This window comes from Uloborus diversus, chromosome 5, assembly GCF_026930045.1.
Source record: "Uloborus diversus isolate 005 chromosome 5, Udiv.v.3.1, whole genome shotgun sequence".
In the NCBI taxonomy this organism is placed as follows: Eukaryota; Metazoa; Arthropoda; class Arachnida; order Araneae; family Uloboridae; genus Uloborus; species Uloborus diversus.
The window spans coordinates 86618584-86634949 of NC_072735.1; the positions used below are offsets into that span (position 1 = coordinate 86618584).

General features: G+C 36.7%; 1 protein-coding gene across 1 annotated transcript in view; it reads left to right on the forward strand.

Annotated features, from left to right (window-relative positions):
• Nucleotides 1-16366, forward strand: part of LOC129222095 (uncharacterized) — a 157416-nt gene that overhangs the window by 95647 nt on the left and 45403 nt on the right. The window contains exons 9-10 of the mRNA XM_054856531.1: nt 7898-8032; nt 9789-9815. Of these exons, the coding sequence (XP_054712506.1) occupies nt 7898-8032; nt 9789-9815 (162 nt within the window). The remainder of the gene's footprint in view (nt 1-7897; nt 8033-9788; nt 9816-16366) is intronic.

Below are 16366 nucleotides of genomic sequence, written 5' to 3' on the forward strand. Positions count from 1 at the left end.
TTATTAAAGCTTAATCTTTTTTTTCCACAATAATTGCAAAAAAAAAAAAAATCTAATTTGAATTCTGAAACTTTGAATTCAAATTATGTTTTTCGCAATCACGAGTTGCGACAAGACCCTACTCATTAGAGTTATTGGTTCTAGAAATGGCTCCCCCCCCCAAGCATGTCCCTCCTCCTAGGTGGTTATGTGTGTATAGTTGTGTGTGTGCAGGCTTAAGTGTGTGCACGTAGGCATGTGTTATGTGTGTAAAGGCGCTCACGCGTTGGCGAGTGTGTATGAGCATGCGTGTGAAGGACATGGACGCCACCACCCAGCAGAAGTGGATTCCGGGGGACAGTGCTCAGGAACAGAGCAGCCGTGCCGCCGCCGCCGCGCCGGTGGGCGGTGGTGCTGCTGGTCCAAGCTGAAAAATAATCCCAACGTCAAGGACTGTCAAATGAGAACAATAAGCAATCGTGATTGCTCAAAAAAAAAAAAAAAAAGTCTCGATAATGTTAAACGTACATTGCGGCACTATCAAAATTTTTGCTTCCTAGCAGAGTCGAATGCAGAATTTTGTTTTCGGATGAGCTGAGGTCATAAAAATTTTATATAGTCTCAGTGTCTCCAACTTTTATTGAAGGAATGATTGCATTTTCTTTTAACAAAGTCGTAGAATTGCGTATTATAAGCTGAGAAAAAGAAAGAAGAATATGAATCAACAGTCATAAGTAACATTTGTGATTATCCTCCCCCGGAAATTGTTCGAAATTGTAGTTCTAAAATTTCAGGTTACATAATCCCTGGTGATATTCAGAGGAGGAGAGGTTCAAGGACTTTTATAAATGGTTCAAGCTCGGAGACTGTTTTTGAAATTTCACGAAGTTGAAGTCCGAAAAATGAAGTTTCAAACAATTTTTAACGATTGGGGATAAGGGGAGATGATCCGGGAATGCACTCTCATTTTTCGAAAATGAAAGTGATATGTCCTAAGTAAGGTCAGTTGTAGATTACCTTTGTTGAAATTAAGGGAAGGGGAGGGGTTCGGGCGACCTTTCCCCATTGAATTTGAGGTTCAAAAAACGCAATTATAGGCCATCTTCCTTAACGTTACGGAAAAGGTTTGGGTTTGTAACCACACCCCCTCCTCCCCCTGAAACTTTTCGGAATTAAAGCCCCCCCCCCCCAAAAAATAGACGAGTTTTAATGATGTGAGAGGGGAGAAAGGATTTCAGGTACTCCCAAGGACATTTTTCGAAATTTTAATTCAAATCACAGAATAGTAGGTTATATTTGATGATAAGGGTAAATATTCGGAGATCCTCACACGGGAATATTTTTAAAGCCCTAAAAATATTTTTTTTATGATTCTTAATTATGTGAAGGGGGACAGCAGGCATTCCCCTGGAATTTTTTTCGAAATTAAAAACCTTAAAACCCATTTCGTGGCTATTTTTGATGCAGTTAGGAACGGGAGGAGGTACCGGGCTTTTCCCTGAATTATTTCCAAAAATAAGTCTTAAAAATCCAACTACAGGACATATTTCTGGATAAGGTTTGGGGTTTAGAAAATCTCTCACAGAAATCATTCGAAATTGAAGTTCCAAAAACAAAATTTTAGACGAATTTGGACGATGTTGGAGGCCGTGAGTTTCGGAAACTTCCGCGGAAAATTTTAGAGATTGAAGTCCCTAATCCAAAGCTTAAGATAACCTTAGAGGACGTTAGGAGTTCAGGTACGCTGGCATGAGAGATGGAAGGGGGGGGGGGGGGGTCTGGAACCCCATAGCTTTTTTCCTGGATTCACCATTGCGTTCAAGAATTGATGCTACTCTAAAATGATGCTACCCCCCCCCCCCCCCGCACCCTCCTATGTATTTGAATTTTTCAACTAAGCAATGATACATTTTTTAATTTAGGGATAATCTCGCGACCCCCTAAGAAATGCTTCGCGAGCCCCTTGGGGGTCGCGACCCAACCCCTGATTAGAGTAAGAGCGGCGTGGGTCAACGCAGGCAGTATCCCGGTTGAAGTAGCGTTGATTGCCTAAATTGATCTTGGGCTTTGAGAAGGCCTTACAGCCCCTATAAGAGGCTGCATGGTTCTCCCCGCAGTTTGGGCAACAAGATTTTTCCTGATTTTGCCTATTAGGGCAATCTGCTTTGTTGTGTGCTTCACCGCACACCACACATCAGACCTGCCCGAAGCTGAAGCAATTCTCTGCCAGGTGATTAAACCCCTGGCAGGCATAACATTGCAGAATAGATTTACGATTACGATATTTTTCGACAGAAATTTTCGTGTTCAAAATACTTTCTAGGTCCGAAAAGGCGGTCGAATCTTTGGAATGGGGCAGTTGGACTTGGAAAAGAGGGAGTGGAGGTTTGTCCTTCATTTTAAGTTGTGCTATCTTATTAATTTTAAAACTTTGCGCGGTAGTTCTTCAAGCAGATCAAAAGTGGAAGTTGCTGAGGGCAGTTCTCTACTCACAAATTTTAAAACGTTTTGGTCATAGAGTCTACCAATGTAGAATTGAAAGTTAACAGATTTCAAATGCATGATAACTGTATTACTTGCTTTGCGATCATCCACGAAAATGGCACTTTCATTATTGCTCCTATTCTTAATTTGGAACTTCCTGCAGTTTTGGGTGAGATGTTTTACAAAATCAGCATAATTTTGCGGTGTTTGCGCTACGATAGGAAGAAGTTTGGGAGGGGGGTTTTCCTGACTGGGGGAGGGTTTATCCTCCGCCTGTTTTTCCAGAGATGAGAATTGATTGCTGACCTCAATAAGAGGTGAATCAGCAGTGGGAGGACTTTTGCAAGTCCTCTTGACTGGGAAGCATTCTAACTGTGCATCTTTTAGAGTTTGGAGGTGGGGGGTCATACTCAGGGTTGCCAGACGTCCCGGATTTCAAGGGACAGTCCCGTATTTTAAAAAATTGTCCCGCATGCCGGGGAACTTCCATGCGGGACGGCTAAAGTCCCGTATTCTAACTGATAACAATATTTTACAAAACGAGGCATTATTTTAAGGGGAAAAAAAGTAAAACAAAAAATGTGAAATGAAGAACAATAAGAAAATCAAATAGCAAAAAGTTCCGAGACGGCTGACTCTATAGTAAACTGCTTGACTAACTCATTGATTGAGTCAGACTTGGATTTACTGTCAGTTTCAACACTTTCAACCGACAATACCAACGCTAATTTTGAAGCAAAGCGGTCGGCATATTTCCTACTTTGAGAGCAAAACAAAAATTGCTGAAGTCAGGGTGTTTAGCTCATATAGTTAACACTGCATTTCGCCATGCTGTTGATGCTTTAGAAATTGATGTCAAAACTATTGTTTTAAAAATTTATTCGCATTTTTCTAGATCTGCAGTTAAGCGGAATGAGCTGAAGGAGTTTTTTGAGTTTGCTAATTCAGAGTTTAGAGAGCAACTAAATTTTATCCTGACACGATGGCTAAGTTTAGCTCCTGCTGTAGATCGACTCATTAAATCTTGGCCTGCTCTCATGAATTATTTTATAATCCATCCCTAAGCCTCTGCTGCAGAAAATTATTGCTTTAAAGCAAAGAAAGTACAGCTGAAACATGATGTGAAACCAATAAGGTTGCATATTAGTTTTTCATTTTCTCAGTAGGGTAACGGCACCAGTAACAGACATGCTTAAGACATTGCTCTCGGGTTAACACAATTTTTTGAGCCCTTTATTTATTTAGACCTTTTAAACTGTTTTTCTCTCATGCAACAACATCTCATCTAACATTTGGCTGCTTCTGGAAATTAGTTGGGAATTAACTAATTCCTCTGAATTAGTTAATTCTATTTTTATTTGCTCAATTTCGGAAAAAGGTCCGATCCCCAGTAACAGACTTCAAAAAATTGGATGATACCCAGTAACAGATGGGTTGAGGAAAAGATGAGTAACGGTCAACATTCTTTTTTTCTCTTCAAAATGTGCAAAAGTTCTTTATTTTTAGAACCGAAGCCTTATTAAATTTTAAATGAACATGAAACACCAGCTGACCTCGTGGTGGCTGTTCCTAACCTTCCACCACAGCCTTGTACATACCAACTGGCTCACAAAATTCACTCTGATAAACACTAAATGGTTGCACCGTATTCATGACCGCAGCAACATCAGTTTTACCTGCCTAAAATTCTTATTATTTAAATCCAAACTTATAACTGTATGTTACTGAACCCTGTCTGTTACTGGTGCCGTTACCCTAATGTGCTCCCCGTTTTTGAAGTTCTCCGTAAAAAACTTATGCTTGCTAGCAGCTATCTTCAGCTGATAACTTCATGAAAAAAATGACACATTTGGTAAAACAGCTAGAGAGCAGATTTAAAGCTAAGTTTTATGAATCGTTTTTCACTAATACAGTGAAACCTGTGTAAGTTGACCACTCGCGGTGCAGTACTTTGGCGGTCAACTTAGACAGGTGGTCAACTTATAAAGGGCGGTAATGCTTTTTTTTTTTTTTTTTTTTGTCATTTCTTGCACCATGTACTCATTTTTTAAGTAATTCACCCTTATTCTTTCTGTTCAACTCACTTTAATTGTTTAACATCATTGAAAATGAAACAATAATTAAAAATACTATTCAAATAATTTTGTTATTTTTCCCTTGTCCCTATATTAGACACTGTAGTTTTAGAAATTCCATATGTGCCAGCTAATTTTCTCAGGCTTTCTCCATTTTAAATTAATTTTAATATTTCATACTTTTTATTAATCTCAAGTTCAACTAACTTTCTTTTTGAAGCCTTTTTATGTAAAACTTATAGCACAAAGAGCAACAAGCTCGACTCTCCCAGTTCATAAAGGCACAATTAAAATATCTTATCTCTTAATCCCTTGCACCAGAAATATGTAACTTAACTCATTAGCAGGCCCAGATCTGCGTACCCGCAATGCGAGGGCCCGCATCCTTAAAGGAGCTAACGGCCCTAGAAATTGAAGAAAAAATAAGAAAAAAACTAGCACTAAGTCTTATTCACTTTATAAATAGATACTGCTGGCCACTAGGGAGGGGCCCTACATATTTTATAGCAGGGGGGGGGGGCCGAAACGTATAGATCCGGGCCTGTTCTTTGTAGCGCAATTCCTGTGTCGCCACAACATATTGCAACTGAAAGAAAAGACTTGAAACTTTTCTACTGACACCTAATAATAAATAAATAAATAGGTAATAAAATAAAATAATTTGCTGAAGAAAGTTTAAGAAAATAAACCAAGTGGTCAACTTACAAAGGGTTTTTTACAATACTCCAAACCAAATTTGGCGTACATTAGTGGTCAAGATAGAGAGGTGGTCAAGTTACAGAGGTTTTCCTTCATTATATGAGATAGGACTAATTCCGTTCCTGACAAAAGCGGTCAACATAGACAGGTGGTCAACTTACAAGGGTGGTCAACTTTACAGGTTTTACTTTATCTCAAAACATCTAGACGGTAGAAAAATACAATGTCTGACTGAAGAATACCAGACATCTTTTGAAACACCCGTGAATTTGCCTGAGAAAAGTGGTTTGATTTCACAGATAAAAATCCCCTTTTTGTTTTAAGACCGATTGCACCGTTTAACTTATAGCAAACCACCCTTATAGCAAACGCAAGTAAAAAACTAATTAGCACCCGTTCCTATCAACTTCGATCTGTTAACTGAACTTCGTTCTATTGCTTATTGTTTGAGTTCGAGTTCCTCCAAAAGTGTGCTCACCCATAAACATAAGTTACTGAGAGAAATCTTCCGAAAGTTATTAAAACATAGTTGTTTATCACCCTTTAAAAATGCATAACTAGCAATTGCATTCAACCTCAAAAATACCCCCCCCCCCCCCTCTTTCACTCCTCGAAGCCTGTCCCGTATTTACTGTTCTTAAATCTGGCAACCCTGGTCATTCTGGCTAAGTAAAAGGTCTCACCCAGGATTTCCACCAGGCGTTCGAAAACTTCGGCTTGATCGGCGCCATATTCGGCCATTCCCATCAGCTGTACTTTGACTTTCTTGCAGGTTGTAAAGCCAATGCTATAACCAATAAGTTCGTCAGAGTCCATACTTGGCAGTTGTAAGGATTGTCGTAACATCACTATATGCAAGTGGTGAATCGTACCTGGAGATAACATTTTTTTCATCAGCATCCTCAGACGGGACTAAGTCCGCCCAAGAGGTGTTAGCTTTGGGATTCAGGAGCGCTTGTCCAAGAGCGAACGAGGGGATAAGTGCTGGCGTGGGTTCTAAGGGTCGGGATTAATTCCCTGCCACCTCGCCGCCGGCCGAGACACTGCATTCCTCTTCCCCAGTTTCTTCTTCGTTATGGCGAGACTTCCATCACTCATACGAAATCCAGAAAGTGAAATATCTTTTCGTTTGTGTGCAATTTCATTGAAAATTTCCCCATTCAAAATGCATGGCATGATCAAGGAATGATAACGGCAAATCTCGTTTCGTAATTTTCTTTCCTTTTTCGTGTTTTCTCATGTTATCTAGACACATTTTACTTGTAACTATTATTATTTTCTTTTTTTTTTTAATTTCGTGTGCTCTGGCTCATAAGTACAATCTTAACATGAGGTGCGGCCTTCGAGCAAAAAAGGTTAGCCATCAATGATTGATGGCAACAAAAACTTTTTTTTTTTTTTGAAGGCCATTTTAGTTTGTCCTGGCAATGGGGTTGTTTCCATCAGTCAAAAGTACTACTTTTAAGTCACTAAAGTTGATAGAATGGGCAAAAAAAAAAAAAAAAAAAAAAAAACTAGACCCAGAAAATACTTTAATTTTCCCAACATTTAATTTGTAATATATATATTTTTTTTAAAGTCTGATTTTGGAAATAAGGCATGGTCTTTATGACGTCACAAGTGATGAACTTTGGCGCGCTATTAAATATTGCCCTCTGTGCTAATGGCGTTAGTGAATGGCATTTCATCACTTGTGATGTCATGCGCAGAAGCGTAAAATATGAAATTGAATCTGATTTCTGAATGATAAGGAATATCTGTCCTTTATTATTAGTCGCTTTCGTGCTTTATACACAAAATGAAGTGCGGAGTTGGAGAGAAAATGACCGAGTCCAAGAATTTAATTGCCTTCGACCCCGATTCCTTTACCTCAAAATCAGTCCGATTTCGGCTCTGTAAGCACTGGCAGAGTTGTGGGCTTTGGGGCAAAATGACTGACTCTGACTCTTGGAGTTTTAAACTTTCGATTACAGACTCCGATTCTTTTTCCTCAAAGTCAGTCCGACTTCGACTCCGCAACCCTGAAAATTACAAATATTAGGCGAACCAACTGATTGCAGTAGACGGTTAATTTAAAAAATTCTGCTGGAAATCTTAGCAGCAATTTGTTTTAAATTTTTGTCATAAACAACGCTGTGGCAGATTTTGTTATGTGTGTATGTGTGTGTGTGTGGTGGTGTGTGCATATGTATGTGTGTATAAGTGTTTTAATTAAATTAAAAAAAAAAAACTGTATACTTTAATAATGCTGGGAGGTCACCACAAGTGGCTTCTTTCAAATTTTTATCTCTGACAACGCTGTTAAATGAAAGTACCGCCAACATTACAAAGCAAATTTTAATATTAGAATCTGTTTTAAATGTTAAAAATCGAATTTAAAACCTAATTTAACTGATAAAGCAGAAGTAAGAAATGAGATGCCAGTACAGTTGAAAGTAGGCTGGCATATACTGGACGAACTTCGCACTAGCGCAGTCAGAAATACCTTCTGGGGGGGGGGGTTTGATCAAAAATACCTTCTGAAGGGTTTTTTGATCAAAACAGCCCTTTCATATGCAAAAACTATTGTATTAGAATTTGTATTTATGCTAAAAACAATGGCTCTGGGGGTTGCTTCCCCGCCCCTCCCTGCGCTAACCTCATTTTCTTTTCTATTGCAGCAGCTGCGTGGTAAATTCGGCGAAGGTTATTCTTCTCATCGAGTTTGGGCCGAGATCGATAAGTGGCGAGAATTGAGAGTAGATCTGCAGGATGCCCTTCACAAGCACCAAGAAAACATCCAGCTGAAGAGAGAGGTGAGAAAATGCCTCTGTGGTCAGCTAAACAATTCAATTTCCAGTATTTTATTACAGTCTGGTAAAATAAGTCCTGTTTTAACAAACCGTTTTCAAGAATTACAATGCAATTAACCAAGTGGCATTGAGGAACCCTTTGAGCTTACGTTTACTTGAAGGAACGAACCTCTTAATCAAAGAGCAGGAAAAATACGATATAGTTGTTTATATTACTCATATTTACAAACTATTGTTTCTCTTTATTTTATCAAAATACAAACATCTTAATGAATGGCAACTAAAGGATTTTTTTCTCTTTCTTAGCCTTTTTAAATGTATTCTATGAATAATAAGCAAGAACCACAATTTAATTACAACAAATTAATCAGAGGGGAAAAATAATGACTTGGATGATTGTTTCTTATTGCAACTTCATCTCTCAGTCCAAGAACAGAGATCAATATGTGAGCAAATGCGTCTCGTTTAATGTTGTATTTGAAGCAGAGGAAATTAAGAAAATTTATTTTATCCATACAAAATGTATTAGGGCCATTCTACGGAAAAGTAGGCATTCTGTCCCGCACGTGACAGTTTATGTATTTCATTAAAAATAATAATTTAAAAGGTTTATGAACGAAGTTTTGTTGATCAGGAAATCACAAATATTTGTGTGATATCATAAGCAAAAAAAATTGTTCATTAAGCTTTAAAATTCTTACTGTTTAAAGAAATATTTGAGGAGTCACATGGCAACATGGTCAACATGGCGGCTTTTTCGTGGAATGGCGCTATGGTTCATATATAATTCTACAAGCAAACCATCTTTCAGAAAAATTAAAAGTAAACAAAAATTTTGGCCCGTTGATCAAGCAACTAATGCAGTCAAAGTTCCAGGGAAGCCTAAGTTTCCATGGAACGTAGGTTGAAGACCTCTGCAATAGACCAATGATTCCTAAACTAAAGCCCGGGTCTTCACAAGAACGCCGTAAAATTTCGCGCCCGATTATTCACAGGCGGCCTGTCCTCGGTTATTCCCACTTTAAAAAAAAAGAAAAGTTTTCGGTGATGATTAAGTAAATGTAGAGAAATGCACCCATTTGACAAGTGCAAAATCTATTCTGATTTTTTACGTATATCTACACTACTTACTGATAAACTAGTTTTGTTCAAAAAAAAAAAAACACACAAACAAATCATCTCCCCTCTCATATACGTTTTTGATGTAACTTAATTAGATCTGTTTATATAATCTGTGGCTGAATTTGCTGACGAATGTGCGAATTCGGATGAAAAAATAAGCGGTCATATTTTAGCGTTGACGCATTTTTTTCCTACAGTGTTGCCATTTTTAGCTGTAGTTTAAATGTATGCGAGTATTAATGGGTTTTAAAGCTATTGCAGTACCGTTTCCCCTTACTTTACGGATTATCCACGAAATTTGCTTATCCGCAGTTACTGTGCCACACTATTCCGTGGATAACCGGGAGTGTACTTTTCTCTGCACCACCCTTATCTCTTAGCATTAGGCCTAAGGTTGAAAATTAGTTTTCAGTTTCCCGAAACCGGAAGTATACAGCCCTTTTTACCCCAGACACAAGTTAATTTCAAGACATGTATTTAGCTTTGAAACATGGAGTATGAATACCAACGTAAGTATCTAAACATAGCTTCTGTTGAATGAACCCGTTTCTTCTCATTTACGAGAGTTGATTCAAACTCTGCTAGTTCTTAACAATTGAAAATTGTTCTGTTAGAATAACGATGTTTCTTATTTCAGGTTGAACTTCTGAAAGACGCTTTAAAAGTAAGTTTTTTTTTTTGTCTGTAAAAAAAATCAGTTTTCATTTAAAGTTCTTACTAAATATATTTTCTCTTTTTGTGCATGTTTTTTATTGAAAATAGTCATTGGATTACGTTTAATATGTGCTTACCCGATTTTTTCTGAAAAAAAAAATAGAAAATAATACCCATGAAAGAGTGGGTAAAATATGATGAAATTTCATTCACTGATAGAACCTGCATGCACAAATAAGTGATGTTTTCTATAAGAAAATTAATTTAATACACTGTTGAAAATACTTTTTACTAGAGTTAAAGCCAAAATAACTCTTCAGTTGGTGCAGATAGCACTACAAAGGGATTCTTTATTTTCAATTGAACGCATCGTGGAAAAGAATTTTAATTGAAAAGGTCTTTAAAGCAAGACTGAGAACTGATAGACGTTAATTGAGGCTCAACTCGTTATAAATGGTGTCAGAGCTTGTTCTAAGCGGAAGGTTGCTGTTGCTGACCGACATGAATTAATATTCACTATCGTGCATACTCAGGGTAAAAACGGTTATCTCAGCATTATGTCATAGGTATTTTCAGAATGACATGAATCTCACATTAAACACTTTCTAATTCACAGTAGACTGACTGACAGTTTAAGCAAATTATACTTCACTATTCCAAAAACTCAAGAGCAATCTAGAGTAGTTCGAAATGTTGCCAGATTGGCGACCTTTCAAACGGTTGCCAAATTTGGCCCAAAGTTTGTCTCCAAAAAAGATGCTAACTTGGCGATATCTCATCAAACTCTCACCAAGACTCTCATGTTGCCTGCTGTCTAAACAGGGAAAACAACATTCAAGTAAGAGTTCAAAAGTAAGGTAATTTTTTAATGACAGTTAATGGAATCAACGCCAAATTTAGGAAGTTTACAAGTTAAATTCGTAAAAATTTCATTTATTTACAAAATTTCAACGTTGTTCTCTTTTTATGGACTATGTGTCAGGCAGTACAATCTTTGGGCAGAAAATGAAAATTTTTATTTGAAAAAAAATTCCCCGACGACTGCTCCAAAATACTCGTGTGCTATTGAAATTCGCAGTTGCTCTTATAGGAGGATTTTTTTTCCTCCGCTAGAAAAAAAAAATTGATTCTAATTTTAGGCAAGTTACAAAAGAACCAATCAAGGAGCTGGAATTTCGTGACGTCAAGCACTGTCACTGTAAATACATTTGCAATCGTGGTGATAGAAATAAGGGAATTCCTTTTTATTGTTCTATTTATTTTATGTTTCAAAAATTTTCAGTTACACTTTAAAAAACGGATGAGCGATATTTAACATTTGGTTTGGCATCTGATTTTAAATTTGAATTGCTATATATCTCTTAGCTAATTTCAGTGCATATTTTATGCATTTCTTAATTTATATTAGTGGATTTCTTTTCATTGGGTTTTTGAAAATTGATGATGATGTCGTGTCTATGATAATGTGCATTTATATGGCTCCGAAGTTGTCGTAGACAGCCTTTGCAATTCAACAACCTTATCTGTATAGAGTAGGTCCATTGGGTCTTCTAAGCCGATGTTAAAAAGTTTGGCCTGGATTGCTGGATACCTGAAGAGGTGTTGACGAGACAGTGGGATGTCATCTGGGCAATGAAGACAAAAGTTGGTGTAACTACGCTGTCCGTCCGCAGAAATCTTCATCCCCTTTAAGTGATTTGTCCTAAGTCTGGTTATAGTAGCCGATATGGCTCTGTCATAGTTCAAATCCGGAATGGAGTTTCTTTTCGCTTGTTTACCGATTAGTTTTCGGCCAGTAACAGCGTTGGCGTCAACGAGGGTTAGGGAGTTGGATGGATGAGGAGAATCACGGCATGCCTTTGCGAGCTCATCTGCCTTCTCGTTACCAAAAATATTTACATGAGCCGGTATCCATTGTAAAATGCAGAATCTTTGGGCAGCAATGATTTTGTTTGTGAGCTCAATGATCTGATGGCTAAGTTGACATTTGCCCTTCTGGATCGCCTGCAATGCTGATCTGCAATCAGAGAAAATGATTATGCCTCTGGAACTCTGGTCTTCCCTAGAAAGATAAATCTCCAGTGCGCTTTTGATGGCGACGAGTTTGCATGTGTAGTTCGGGGCGATTTTCCCAACAGGAATACCGTGGCATTCCTACGCTCCGTTTGGTCCGATAAAAAAGACTCCTGCTCCTCCTCTATCCAGATTAGAGTTGGAAGAGCCATCTGTGTAGGCGATTATCAGATCTTGAATTGAGGTCGTGAGTTTTTTAATGGTATGGTCGCCTTTTTCTTTGATTATTGCTGTGGGTTCTTTCTTGGTGCAAGGCCGTAAGAGATTTAAATATATTTTAGTTTGGAGGAGAGGGCACAGGATGTTGTAAGGCTCTTTAGAAATTTTGAAAGTCTCATATTTGAGGTTGATATCATTCCTTACGTTATGATCAAATTGGAGGGCTGAGAATATCTTCTGCATGCACTTTCCACTCCACGCACCAAAGGTTCTACTTGAGATATGGCGATCAGCAAGGGTTTGGATTTTGTTTATAAATTTAATGGTTGTTAATTTTATTCTGCTTTCCAAGGGGGCAAGGCCGCATTCCTTTTCAGTTTTTATGTTATTTGTTGAAGAAACAGCTCCAGTGAAGATTTTAGAGGCTCTGTATTGAACATTGTCGATCTTTTCTTTAACAGTAGGATTTGTCGATGCCCATATGAGTGCTGCGTATTCGAGAAAAGGCCTGACGATAGAAGTGTAGATATTCTTGAGAGTTTTTGGACTTGATCCCCAGAAAGTACCGCAAAGTCTTTTGAGGATGTTTAGCCTTTTCCGTGCTTTATTTGAAACGTTTTCAAGGTGTTTAGAGAATCTTAACTCTTCATCTAGAGTTAGTCCAAGATACTTGAGATCAGAAGTTTGTCTAATTTCTGAACCTAATAGCTTTAAAATAAGATGGAACGAGCTTCTATTTTTCCTGTCTGTTGAGAAAACACAAAAGTTTGTTTTGTCTGGATTAATTTTAAGCTTAAGATGTTTGGACCAGATTTCAATGCCCTTCATACAGATATTAAGAGCTCTTTGTGAGACTTCGAGATTTGAGTGGGTGTGCCAGACTGCAATATCATCGGCATAACAGGCAACGTTTATTTCTTTACTGATGTGGAGGTCTATCGTATTCATGTACAGAAGAAAAAGAAGAGGGCTAAGTAGGAGCCTTGAGGAACTCCAGCCCAGGTATGGTAAATGCTGGAGAAATCGCCATTAACCCTGACTTTAAAGCTTCTTTTCCAGAGAAAATCATTGATCCAGATTAGACCATTTGAAGTAATGCCCGTTTTGTGCAGGATGTTGATCAGTTTCTGCCTCCAGACTCTGTCGAAATCAGCCGAGAGATCAAAAAGAACCATGGTAGTTTTCTTATGGTGTTTGTTCTGGAAGCCGTCAATAATCGATTGGCAAAGATAGAAAAGCTGATCGACGGTGCTGTGTTTGACTCTATATGCGGTCTGGTATGAGTGCAAAATATTGTTCTCAGTGATTTTTTAATTCAAATTGATGGGTCCATGCAGTCTTTACCATTTAAAAATGCTGAAAATGTAAGGGAGTGTGACGCAAATCGAAATGGTGAAATATTTGCTCTACTTTTAGTGCCACCTATCTAGTAATATTTTCACTATGTAGTAACACGTGTAGTCTATTCCAGTCAAGAAAAAAAAATTCCTCTGAAAATTAAAGAATATGATAATACAAGCAATTTCAAAAAAATAATATGCATATTGTAATATTTTGTTGTGAGTCAAAAAATATAGTTGGTATTATTAAAATAAGATAAAGTTCTTTTTATTAACATTTGAAATATTGATTGAGACCGACTAGTGTTTATTTGCTTAGCATTAAGCTTATTTGTATTGTAAATGCTTTGTATAATTAAGGAAGTCCATGCGGGACAAAGTGAAATAGTTCGTATCATATTCGGTCTTTTATCAAATCACTCAGGTAGTCATTTATTAATTAGTTCGTTGCATTCCTTCTACAATACTTCCCTTATTTATTCATTTACTGACTTATTTTCCTAATAATTTGCTGTTTTATTTACTCATTAATTTATTTTCGTTTATTCCTTCATTTTCTCTTCATTTATTCATTCATTCTTTTATTTACAGACTCATTTAACAAAAAAAATCTTTAATGATCAAACTCAAAAACATTCATAAGAAAAATATTTCATTTTTCACTTTGTACCATGCAAAAAAAAATTACCACCTTTTTTTTTGAGGCACAAACTTACTGTCAAAAATAAAAAAATACTTATTCAATGCGAGTTTTATCGCAAAACGTATTGTCCTTCCTTTCTGTACCGTAATTTTCAGAATAAATTTCTAATTTGTTCATTTTGAAAAGTTACCTTAACTAGTAAGTTGCCTTAACTATTTCACTTTGCCCCACATTCCCCTACAGTTTTTTTTTTTAATTTATTACTTTGATAATGGCATTTATTATACTTATTTTGTATAATAAAATGAAATTTCAACAATACTATACAGAATGGTGTATAGTACTATGTAGGGCAACCATCTATTGTAGAAATCTGGAATAATATGAAAAGTTTTAATCTTCTCAACTTTTATAACTTTACTTTTTAACCTTACAAGACAAGGCTCTGATTGTGTTGAACAGTTTTGCAGCTGAAATTATGAGAGTTCAGTCTGCAATCCCAGTTATTTAAGCGTTGCAAATTTAACTGAATTTTAATGATTTTTTAATCGACTAAAAGAATGTTTTTAAAAAGTTTCAAAACTGTACATTAAATAATGCTGGCATTTTAGCTCTTCATCGTCTCTTTCATATTTTTTTAAAGCGTCATTTTATTTTTAAACGTCTGGTACTATTTTAATAAACTTGGCCACACATTTTCCCGTGTGCAATATGTATCTAGTGGCGTTATATTTGTGCAGGTCAAAGTGTTAGCACATCTCCAATATATTTATGAGCTCGAAGTTTAAAAAAAAATAATTGTGAAAGACATATCGACCAGTTTGCTGGCCCCCCTTTTTTTTGGAATTTTTCATGCTTGTTTTTAGCTATGAATTTACGTATAATTTGTTAGAATTAAAACTTCTCACCTGTCAGTAAGTGATTAATAATTCCTATCTAAAATTAAGACTTTATTTAGTAGTTATGGGGGGAAAAAGAATAGAGAAGTCATATATTCTGTATGTCTTCTTAAAATGTAACAAGAGTAATCACACTTTAAATGAAACGTTCAATTAAAAGTAATAAAATTTATTATGTGTTTCTGAAAATTTCACCGTAAGTTCTACAAATTAATGTTAAAACTAAATAACAAGAGGAGGTTTAGAAACTGCATGTAATAATAATTGATGCTCTAGCTATAAAATTATTGCCTTGACCATTCCCCCCCCCCCTTTTTTTTTTGCCATCTTTTCTCAATTCCACATACCAAAAGCTACAAGAGCTGCATTAAGTATTTGTTTACTAATTTCATCCATAAGTGCAGAAATTAAAGTGTGATAACCAAATGCGGCATGACTAAAAGCGATGAACAAGTGCACGCACATGGATATAGATTGGAAAATGGTAGCCCCGGTTGTGAGGAACTCGAGCAACCTTCCGCGCAATCGGCAGCAACCCTGTAGGCAGTGGCGTAGCTAGAGAGGGACGCAGGGGGCGGTCCGCCCGGGGCGACACTTTTTTTTTTGGGGGGGGGCGGCAATTTCACACTTTTGATGCGCAAAAATTTAACTCGTTTTCCCAATAAGAAAATCATGCTTTTGATCTATAACTGGAGGCAAAAAAAGAATAAAAAAGGTTTTCGAATTGTAAGGTTCTGGTACGACCATGGTAATTAAATTACTCTAATACAAAACATGTGTTTTTCTTGTGGACATCTCAGCACTATCGTTTGTTTTTTCTCTTCCTTCGTCTGAAGCTACAGACTGATGGAGGTGGTAGTGTAAAGTCAAGGGACCATGTTTTTTTTCTTTTTACTGTTAAGGTTCAATATTGCGAAAGAAGCAATACATTTCATAACGTTTCGTTTATACGATGAAGCTACCACTTGATTTTAAGAAAGTTCCTTGCAAACCACCTTATTTAAAAAAAAAATAAAAAAAATACTTTTTTTTTCTAAAGGAAAGTGACAACAAGAGTAAAAGGAGTGAGGTCTCAAATGTGGACCGATTTCTTACTCATTTTCAAGGTAGCATTATCTGTTTCAATAATTGCTTTGATTGGTCATTATTTACAAAATGTTTACTAAGAGAGAATGAATTTTATGTTCATTTTATAAAAACACTTATTCACAACTCGAATAAAAATTGCTTGTGTTACTGTTTTATATCAGCAAAATCCTTTAAACAAATAAGTTAAATGAGTTTCAATGAGAAACTCATTTAATCATTCATTTTAAGGGAAGGTTTTTTAACAGTAAAATTTTCTCTAGGCAAAGCCTTTCACATTTACATCAAAAATGATGATTTTTGATGCACAACTTTTTCTTCTCATAAATTACCGTGTGTTGTATCGAATGTAAAGGGTCTC